At 59.6% G+C, this 10360-nt stretch overlaps 1 protein-coding gene across 1 annotated transcript; it reads left to right on the top strand.

Moving 5' to 3' along the window:
* Positions 1-4370: 4370 nt before the first annotated feature.
* LOC146538737 (uncharacterized) lies at positions 4371-10140 on the top strand. Its single transcript, XM_085185919.1, has 2 exons — positions 4371-5756; positions 9925-10140. Exons 1-2 carry the CDS (start codon positions 4371-4373, stop codon positions 10138-10140), a joined length of 1602 nt encoding a protein of 533 aa, XP_085042045.1.
* Positions 10141-10360: the final 220 nt, after the last annotated feature.

Below are 10360 nucleotides of genomic sequence, written 5' to 3'. Positions count from 1 at the left end.
GAAAAAATCGGTTTTCGCCACTTACCGCCCGCACCTTCCCGCGCATTTCCGCGGGTTGTATACCACCTTGAAGGCCCCTCGGCGTTCGAACGATCGACACCAGTTTGAACTGAATCCGAGCGGGGAAAACTGGAAAAATTGGTTTTCGCCACTTACCGCCCGCACCTTCCCGCGTATTCCCGCGCTTTGTATACTACCTTAAAGGCCCCTCGGAGCCCGAACGATCGACACCACTTTCAACTGAATCCGAGCGGGGAAAACTGAAAAAATCGGTTTTCGCCACTTACCGCCCGCACCTTCCCGCGCATTCCCGCGGGTTGTATACCACCTCGAAGGCCCCTCGGAGCCCGAACGATCTACACCAGTTTCAACTGAATCCGAGCGGGGCATACTGAAAAAATCGGTTTTCGCCACTTACCGCCCGCACTGTCCCGCGCATTCCCGCGGGTTGTATACCACCTCGAAGGCCCCTCGGAGCCCGAACGATCCACACCTGTTTCAACTGAATCCGAGCGGGAAAAACGGAAAAAATCGGTTTTCGCCACTTACCGCCCGCACCTTCCCGCGCATTCCCGCGAGTTGTATACCACCTTGAAGGCCCCTCGGAGCCCAAACGATCGACACAAGTTTCAACTGAATCCGAGCGAGGAAAACTGAAAAATTTGGTTTTCGCCACTTACCGCCCGCACCTTCCCGCGCATTCCCGCGGGTTGTATACCACCTCGAAGGCCCCTCGGAGCCCGAACGATCCACACCAGTTTCAACTAAATCCGAGGGGGAAAAACTGAAAAAAAAAAATCGGTTTTCGCCACTTACCGCCCGCACCTTCCCGCGCATTTCCGCGGGTTGTATACCACCTTGAAGGCCCCTCGGCGTTCGAGCGATCGACACCAGTTTGAACTGAATCCGAGCGGGGAAAACTGGAAAAATTGGTTTTCGCCACTTACCGCCCGCACCTTCCCGCGTATTCCCGCGCTTTGTATACTACCTTAAAGGCCCCTCGGAGCCCGAACGATCGACACCAGTTTCAACTGAATCCGAGCGGGGAAAACTGAAAAAATCGGTTTTCGCCACTTACCGCCCGCACCTTCCCGCGCATTCCCGCGGGTTGTATACCACCTCGAAGGCCCCTCGGAGCCCGAACGATCTACACCAGTTTCAACTGAATCCGAGCGGGGCATACTGAAAAAAAAATCGGTTTTCGCCACTTACCGCCCGCACTGTCCCGCGCATTCCCGCGGGTTGTATACCACCTCGAAGGCCCCTCGGAGCCCGAACGATCCACACCTGTTTCAACTGAATCCGAGCGGGAAAAACGGAAAAAATCGGTTTTCGCCACTTACCGCCCGCACCTTCCCGCGCATTCCCGCGAGTTGTATACCACCTTGAAGGCCCCTCGGAGCCCAAACGATCGACACAAGTTTCAACGGAATCCGAGCGAGGAAAACTGAAAAATTTGGTTTTCGCCACTTACCGCCCGCACCTTCCCGCGCATTCCCGCGGGTTGTATACCACCTCGAAGGCCCCTCGGAGCCCGAACGATCCACACCAGTTTCAACTAAATCCGAGGGGGAAAAACTGAAAAAAAAAAAAAAAAATCGGTTTTCGCCACTTACCGCCCGCACCTTCCCGCGCATTCCCGCGGGTTGTATTTAACCTTGAAGGCCCCTCGGAACCTGAACGATCGACACCAGTTTCAACTGAATCCGAGCGGGGTCCGGTATCCGAAAAAAATAGGTTAGGTTAGGTTAGGTTAGGTTAGGTTAGGTTAGGTTGACTCTCCTCTCCCAAGGGAGTTGCTGGTCTCCTACTGGGCGCGTCCCCCGGTGGCGGATAGGGGAAACCACTCGCACTTGCGGGCGAGTGGACCGGGAATTTATTCCCGGCGCGGACCAAAACCAGCTAGGCATGGGCGTGTCTTTAGTCCATTGTTATGGACACGGCCTAGGGGAGCACACCCCGACAGAAAAGCCCCACTGTGGAACAGTAACAAACATGTCGGACAAGCAGAATTGCAATTCATTACCCCAGGAGGGTTCCGGTCTCCACGAGGCCGGGGAATCCCTCCGTGCTACGGCACGCAAGCCCCGCGAATCTGGGGGGGGCCAGTCTTGCCGATATGTTGCTGGGGAAGGGCCCGAGATGGGCGGAGTAGAGGGAGTGCCTAGGAAGGGCGGAGAAGGAGAAGGAGAAGTTGGGCCCGGAGAGGGCGAAGGTGTTGGAAGTGCATTGGCAGTGGTTGTGGAGACACGTGAAGGTGAACAGCGGAGACTGTCTGTGTCGAGTAGTGTGGCGTTTGGGCCAGATTGTGGTGGCCTATTCGGAGAGAAAGAGCCGAGAGTGGTCTTGACCAGAGTGGATCTTGACGATGGAGCGTCATTTACAGGTGGTGGTGGTGTTAGATCGAGGCGAGGATCTGGTTCCTCGTGTGGGCGGCTGTGGGCGGCCTCGGAGTCCAAGGAGTCTGATTCCGAAAGCCTTATGTCGGTTGGGTCGCAGATGGCAAACGTCCGGTCGCAATATTTGAAGGAGAGGAGGAAGAGACCTCGGAAACCGAGTGGCCAATCAGGGTCCTCCGGTGAAGGAGAGAGTGACAGACCGGCGTCGAAAGTGGCGGCCAAGAAAGGAGGGAAACGACGGGCCATTACAGAGGCCGAAAAAGCCCTTAAGGCGGCTAAAAAGGAGGAGTTGATACGTAGGATTGAAAGCGAAGTGGAAGACAGTACTTCGACTCTACGGTCTAACTCTAGGCTATCAGGCATGTCTCTGGAGTCCAACAAAGAACAGGACGAAACCAGACTTGCATCCGACCTTCATCACAGGGTGGCTGATAGCTTAGAGATTATAAGGAAGGTTGCCGCTAAATCCGGCAACCTAAAGGGTACCTTCACCAGGGCCCTAAAGGAGGCGGCAAAATCCATAGGAATGGCGGTGGATGAGCTGGCACAGCGTACGGCGACGGAGGAGGTGGCACAGTTGCGCGCCCACAATAAAAAGCTGCGCTACGAGATGTCAGAGTTGAGAAACGAGGTCGGTCTTTTACGGGCTGACCTCCAAAAGCAAAAGGGCGAAAGAGCGGTACCTGAGAAGGTTATGCCTGGGCGTTCCGACGAGCTGATGCGCTCCATTATGATGGAGGTCGGAACCATGGTCAGCGCAAGGATTGAGGGACTTGAGAGTCGACTTCTTCCGGAGAAGAGCTTGCGCCCTCCGCTGGCGGCGTCAAAGGGTGCCAATAAAGCGACTGCCACAACATCGGCGAGGGCAGAGACTGTGACAACAACCACGCTCATGGCTCCTGCGAACCCTGCTCCTAAAAGGGGCCCAATGCCGGAGAGTGGCAAGGGTAAGGGCAAGGGCAAAGGCAAGGGTAAGGGGAAGAGCACTGTGGCGAAAGCTCCCGAGCCGCGGCCTCTACCACCTGCTCCGGCAGACCTGAATGAGGGGTGGAACGTCGTCGCCAGGAAGGGCAAGAAGAAGAAGGAGAAGGCTGTCCAGCAGCAGCCGAAGGGTAGTAAGGCGCGTCCAAAATCTGCGCCAAAAGCACCTAGGCTACGACCTCCTAGGTCGTCTGTGGTTGCACTAAAGCTGCAACCGGGTGCCAATAAAGAAGTTACCTACAAAGACGTCCTGACCCAGATCAAGGAGAAGGTAGTACTGGAGGATCTGGGTATCACGGACGTCAGGTTCAGAGTTGCCTCAACGGGAGCGAGGCTACTCGAACTGCCGGGTTTGAATACCGGGGAGAAGGCGGACGTTCTCGCGCAACATCTGCGGAGCGTCCTTAACGCTGGCGATGTGCAGGTCTCGAGGCCCACCAGGTGTGCGGAGCTGAGAGTTTGTGGGCTCGATGACTCTGTGACATCGGAGGAGGTGGCGGCGGCTGTGAGTCGAGCAGGCGGCTGCGACGCTAGCGCTGTTAAAGTGGGGGAGATCCGCCAAGATCGAAATGGGCTCGGTACTGCCTGGCTCCGCTGTCCAGTGGCAGCGGCGAAGAAGGTCAGCGGCGGAAGGCTGTTGGTCGGCTTTGTGTCGGCACGCGTGCAGTTACTGCAGCCTCGCGCGCTGCGCTGCTTCCGCTGCCACGAAGTAGGGCATATCGCGGCTAATTGCACGAGTGATAAAGACCGGAGTGCACACTGTTACAGGTGCGGAAAGCCAGGGCACAAACAAAGTAGTTGCTCTGCTTCGGCGCATTGTCCTATTTGTGAGGACGCAAAAAGGCCCGCGGATCATCTGGCAGGTGGAGCAGCGTGCGCCAAGATGTGCGCTCAATCGAAGAAGCGGAGAGGTGCGGCGAGGCGAACAAGCCGAAGCCGACCTGAAGCCCCCACGCAGGGCGAGGAGCTGCAGCACATGGAGCATCAATAATGGCGCTCCACGTGCTCCAGGCGAACATCAACCACTGTGCCAGAGCCCAAGACTTATTGGTCCAAAGCCTGGTGCAGTGGTCGATTCAGGTGGCGGTCGTTGCGGAGCCCTATAGCATTCCTGCGCGTGACAACTGGGTCGCAGACAACACCGGAGTGGTAGCTCTGGTCACCCAGATCGCTGCGGGTTCTCCGCCCTTTTCGCGAATAGAGAAGGGTGCGGGATGCGTCGCGGCACATGTCGGCGACCTAGTTGTCATAGGCGTCTACTTTTCCCCCAATCGAACTCTTGCAGAGTTCGAGGAATACCTAATCCGTTTGGGGGAAATGGTGGAAAGACACCGTGCGGCGGAGGTCTTGGTTGCAGGAGACCTGAATGCTAAATCCAGCGTATGGGGCTCCGCAAGGACGGACGTACGTGGTGCGACACTGGAGGAGTGGATTGTTGCTACCGGCTTGTCAGTTCTCAACCGGGGGACTACAAACACGTGCGTGCGAAAGCAGGGCGGGTCCGTCGTAGACATAACGTTTGCGAGCCCTATCTTAGCGCGCCGTGTTCAGGGCTGGCGAGTGCTGAATGATGTGGAGACTCTCTCGGACCATCTCTACATCCAATATGAGATCTCCACACATTCAGCGGTGCAGTCAGCCCCCAGTACAACTTCGGGAGAGTTCGGACCGCGGTGGCGACTTGGGTGTCTCGACAGAGAACTCCTGGAGGAGGCTGCGATAGTGCAGGCCTGGCTGCCCCAGAGCTTGGCGTCTGTGGAAGACGCTGCCACCTGGGCGCAGAGGGCTATGACACGTATCTGCGACGCGTCTATGCCCCGTTCCAGGCACCGCCCTCAGCGGCGACAAGTGTACTGGTGGTCGGGAGAGATCGCTCAATTGCGTGTCACCTGCATTGAGGCGAGACGCCAGTACACGCACTATCGCAGGCGGGTACGCCGAGAGGAAGAGGAGGAGGAACGGCGGTACCGCACGTACGTCGAGGCGAGGAAAGCGCTACAGGAAGAAATCGGTCGTTCGAAAGCAGAATCTAACGACCGATTGATCGCGGGGATAGACGGGGATCCGTTCGGAACGCCGTATCGCATGGTGTGCGGCAAACTCCGGACGTGGGCTCCGCCCTTGACGCAGTCGCTCCAACCGGACGTTCTCCGAGGAGTGCTGACGTCATTGTTCCCGCAGCGGGCCAATTTTACACCACCAACCATGGCCCGCCCTGTAGCGCAGGAGGAGGAAGTGGACAGTGTCGCACCACCGGTGGATGAGACGGAGCTCGAAGAAGCTTTACGCCGATCTCGGCTCAAGAGCACCGCCCCAGGCTTGGATGGCGTTCCCGGCCGGGCGCTAACTCTGGCCCTTACCATCCTTGGGCCCAGAGTGCGAGGGCTATTCTCTGCCTGTCTGGCTCAAGCCATAATTCCACAGAGGTGGAAGACAGGCAGGCTAGTCCTCATCAAGAAGGAGGGTCGCCCGGCGGATTCAGCCACCGCCTACAGGCCCATCGTGCTCTTGAGCGAGATCGCCAAGCTCTTCGAGCGTGTTGTAGCCAGGAGGCTACAACACCACTTGGAGGGGACAGGTCCGGACCTCTCGGACCACCAGTATGGCTTCCGCAGGGGGCGTTCGACGGTGGATGCCATACTGGAGGTGAAGTCCCATGCGCAGGATGCGGTGGCCCTGGGCGATGGAGTCTTGGCGGTGTCTTTAGACATCGCCAACGCCTTTAACTCCCTGCCCTGGCCCTGCATTAAGGAGGCACTTTTATACCATCGTGTGCCTCCATACCTGCGCCGCGTCATCGGGGCTTACCTGTCCGGGAGGTCTGTGACCTTTCCGGCTCCTGGAGGAGGTTGGGAGGAGTATGAGGTGTCGGCCGGTGTTCCACAAGGATCGGTGCTGGGTCCGATCCTCTGGAACATCGGATACGACTGGGTGCTGCGAGGTGGTACCCTGAGGGGGATAAAGGTCCTCTGTTACGCCGATGACACGCTGGTCTTGGCGCAGCAGAGGACCTATCGGGAGGCGGCGGTCCTCGCGACCGCTGGAGTGGCGGAGATTGTCGGCCGCATAAAGCGGCTTGGTCTGGAGGTCGCCTTGAACAAGTCCGAGGCGTTATACTTCCATGCTCCTCGAAAGGGCCCACCACCTGATGCCCACATCGTCGTCGGTGGCGTCAACATAGACGTCAAAAGGAGCATGAAGTACCTCGGACTTGTTCTGGACGGTCGGTGGAGTTTCCGGGGCCACTTTACATCCTTGGCCCCGAAACTGATGAAGACAGCGGCGGCACTGGCGCGCCTTTTGCCCAACGTGGATGGGCCGAGCGCCACTAGCCGTCGGCTGTACACCGGAGTGGTCAGGTCGATGGCCCTCTACGGTGCTCCCGTCTGGGCGGACGCCCTGGATCGGCACAACGTCACCCTGCTGCGACGTGCGCAGAGGGTGATGGCCATCCGGGCGATACGGGGGTACCGGACCGTCTCCGGTGAGGTGGCGTGCGTGCTGGCTGGAGTCATGCCGTGGGATCTGGATGCTCTGTCTCTGGCGTCGGTCTATTGCCGGCGTCGAGGCCTAGTGTCCGGGGAACCGGCAAGCCAGGCACGCACTGAGGAGGTGCGGGTAGCCGCAATGGAGTTGTGGGAAACTCGGCTGGCAACACCATCTGCCGGCCTGAGGACGATCGAGGCTGTTCGTCCAGTGTTCCGCCAGTGGTTAGCGCGGCGTCACGGCGTCCTAACCTTCCGCATGACACAGGTGCTCACGGGGCATGGCTGCTTCGGGGGTTACCTGTGTCGGATCGCCGGGAGGGAGCCCGACGCTCGCTGCCACCACTGCGACGACTGCCTCGATGAGACGGCCCAGCACACGTTGGAGGTGTGCACAGCCTGGGCGTCTCAACGTCGCGCTTTGCGCGACGTCATCGGGGACGACCTTTCCCTGCCGGCCGTGGTCAAGGCCATGGCCGGTAGCGAGACGTCGTGGGACGCGGTCTCATCCTTCTGCGAGGCAGTGGTGCTCGAGAAGGAGTCGGCGGAACGGGCGAGGGAGGCTTTTGCCGAAGTCGCCATCCGCCGTAAGAGACCGGGTCGCCGGAGGGCGGCACACGACCGCCGCCTTCCGCCCTAATGTGCCAGAGGGCGGTCAGCTTGGGGAAGCTGGCCGCCTACCAACCTGGCCCGAGTAGGCGCGCGCAGGTTGCTCCCGCGCGCTACTCCGAGCAGGCCGTCGAGGGTGCCCACACACCCTTGACTCCGCGACGTGCCTAGCAGGCTCCCGCCGCCGCGATTCGTGGACGATTCTAGTCCCCGCGTCTCGCGGCCAGTGGCGGTCGAGGAGGAGCACCGTGAGGTTTTAGTGGGTATTGGGATCGGCCTTCAGCCGGTCCACGAGTCCCACATAACCCGCTCGAGTCCCCACTCGGGCCGGTATCCGTAAAAGGATTTCCTCACGTTAAAAAAAAAAAAAAAAAAAAAAAAAAAAAAAAAAAAAAAAAAAAAAAAAAAAAAAAAGGTTGACTCTCCTCTGTTACGCCGACGACACGCTGGTCTTGGCGCAGCAGAGGACCTATCGGGAGGCAGCGGTCCTCGCGACGGCTGGAGTGGCGGAGGTGGTCGGCCGCATAAAGCGGCTGGGCTTAGAGGTCTCCCTCAACAAGTCCGAGGCAATCTACTTCCATGCTCCTCGAAAGGGCCCACCGGCAGATGCCCACATCATCGTCGGTGGCGTCAAGATTGACGTTGCCCGGAGCATGAAGTACCTCGGACTTGTTCTGGATGGTCGGTGGAGTTTTCGGGGCCACTTTACATCTTTGGCCCCGAAACTGTTGAAGACAGCGGCGGCACTGGCGCGCCTTTTGCCCAATGTGGATGGGCCGAGCGCCTCTAGCCGTCGGCTGTACACCGGAGTGGTCAGATCGATGGCGCTCTACGGTGCTCCCGTATGGGCGGACGCCCTGGATCGGCACAACATCACCCTGCTGCGACGTGCGCAGAGGGTGATGGCCATCCGGGCGATACGGGGGTACCGGACCATCTCCGGTGAAGTGGCGTGCGTGCTGGCTGGAGTCATGCCGTGGGATCTGGATGCTCGTTCTCTGGCGTCGGTCTATTGCCGGCGTCGAGGCCTAGTGTCCGGGGAACCGGCAAGCCAAGCACGCACTGAGGAGGCGCGGGAAGCCGCGGTTGAAATGTGGGAAACTCGGCTGGCAACACCATCTGCCGGCCTGAGGACGATCGAGGCTGTTCGTCCAGTGTTCCGCCAGTGGTTAGCGCGGCGTCACGGCGTCCTAACCTTCCGCATGACACAGGTGCTCACGGGGCATGGCTGCTTCGGGGGTTACCTGTGTCGGATCGCCGGAAGGGAGCCCGACGCTCGCTGCCACCACTGCGGCGACTGCCTCGATGAGACGGCCCAGCACACGTTGGAGGTGTGCTCAGCCTGGGCGTCTCAACGTCGCGCTTTGCGCGACGTCATAGGGGACGACCTTTCCCTGCCGGCCGTGGTCAAGGCTATGGCCGGCAGCGAGACGTCGTGGGACGCGGTCTCATCCTTCTGCGAGGCAGTGGTGCTCGAGAAGGAGTCGGCGGAACGGGCGAGGGAGGCTTTTGCCGAAGTCGCCATCCGCCGTAAGAGACCGGGTCGCCGGAGGGCGGCACACGACCGCCGCCTTCCGCCCTAATGTGCCAGAGGGCGGTCAGCTTGGGGAAGCTGGCCGCCTACCAACCTGGCCCGAGTAGGCGCGCGCAGGTTGCTCCCGCGCGCTACTCCGAGCAGGCCGTCGAGGGTGCCCACACACCCTTGACTCCGCGACGTGCCTAGCAGGCTCCCGCCGCCGCGATTCGTGGACGATTCTAGTCCCCGCGTCTCGCGGCCAGTGGCGGTCGAGGAGGAGCACCGTGAGGTTTTAGTGGGTATGCGGACGGCCTACATCTGCCTAGTCCGCGAGTCCCACATAACCCGCTCGAGTCCCCACTCGGGCTGGTATCCGTAAAAGGATTTCCTCACGAAAAAAAAAAAAAAAAAAAAAAAAAAAGGTTAGGTTGACTCTTCCCACTTCTGCGAGGCAGTGGTGCTCGAGAAGGAGTCGGCGGAACGGGCGAGGGAGGCTTTTGCCGAAGTCGCCATCCGCCGTAAGAGACCGGGTCGCCGGAGGGCGGCACACGACCGCCGCCTTCCGCCCTAATGTGCCAGAGGGCGGTCAGCTTGGGGAAGCTGGCCGCCTACCAACCTGGCCCGAGTAGGCGCGCGCAGGTTGCTCCCGCGCGCTACTCCGAGCAGGCCGTCGAGGGTGCCCACACACCCTTGACTCCGCGACGTGCCTAGCAGGCTCCCGCCGCCGCGATTCGTGGACGATTCTAGTCCCCGCGTCTCGCGGCCAGTGGCGGTCGAGGAGGAGCACCGTGAGGTTTTAGTGGGTATTGGGTCTGGCCTTCAGTCGGTCCACGAGTCCCACATAACCCGCTCGAGTCCCCACTCGGGCCGGTATCCGTAAAAGGATTTCCTCACGTTAAAAAAAAAAAAAAAAAAAAAAAAAAAAAAAAAAAAGGTTGACTCTTCCCAAGGGAGTTGCTGGTCTCCTACTGGGCGCGTCCCCAGGTGGCGGATAGGGGAAACCACTCGCACTTGCGGGCGAGTGGACCGGGAATTTATTCCCGGCGCGGACCAAAACCAGCTAGGCATGGGCGTGCCTTTAGTCCATTGTTATGGACACGGCCTAGGGGAGCACACCCCGACAGAAAAGCCCAACTGTGGAACAGTATAAACATGTCGGTACTGCAGAATTCTAATTCTCTACCCCAGGAGGGTTCCGGTCTCTACGAGGCCGGGGAATCCCTCCGTGCTACGGCACGCAAGCCCCTCGAATCTGGGGGGGGCCAGTCATACCGATATGTTGTTGGGGAGGGGCCCGAGATGGGCGGAGTGAGTGTGGAGAAGGACGGAGTGGTTGTGCCTGGGATGGGCGGATTTGGTGTGGACGACGA

Source organism: Heliconius melpomene, chromosome 5 (genome assembly GCF_056956725.1).
Source record: "Heliconius melpomene rosina isolate 202511_hmr_F chromosome 5, ASM5695672v1, whole genome shotgun sequence".
NCBI lineage: Eukaryota > Metazoa > Arthropoda > Insecta > Lepidoptera > Nymphalidae > Heliconius > Heliconius melpomene.
This window is presented reverse-complemented; position numbering and strand designations above follow the sequence as displayed.

Bases quoted from the DNA above. Each gene is read 5' to 3' on its own strand.
- LOC146538737 (XM_085185919.1), top strand. From the start codon at position 4,371: ATGGCGCTCCACGTGCTCCAGGCGAACATCAACCACTGTGCCAGAGCC. The intron at 5,757-9,924 runs GTGCGAGGGCTA...AAAAAAAAAAAG, and splicing joins TTACCATCCTTGGGCCCAGA to GTTGACTCTTCCCAAGGGAG.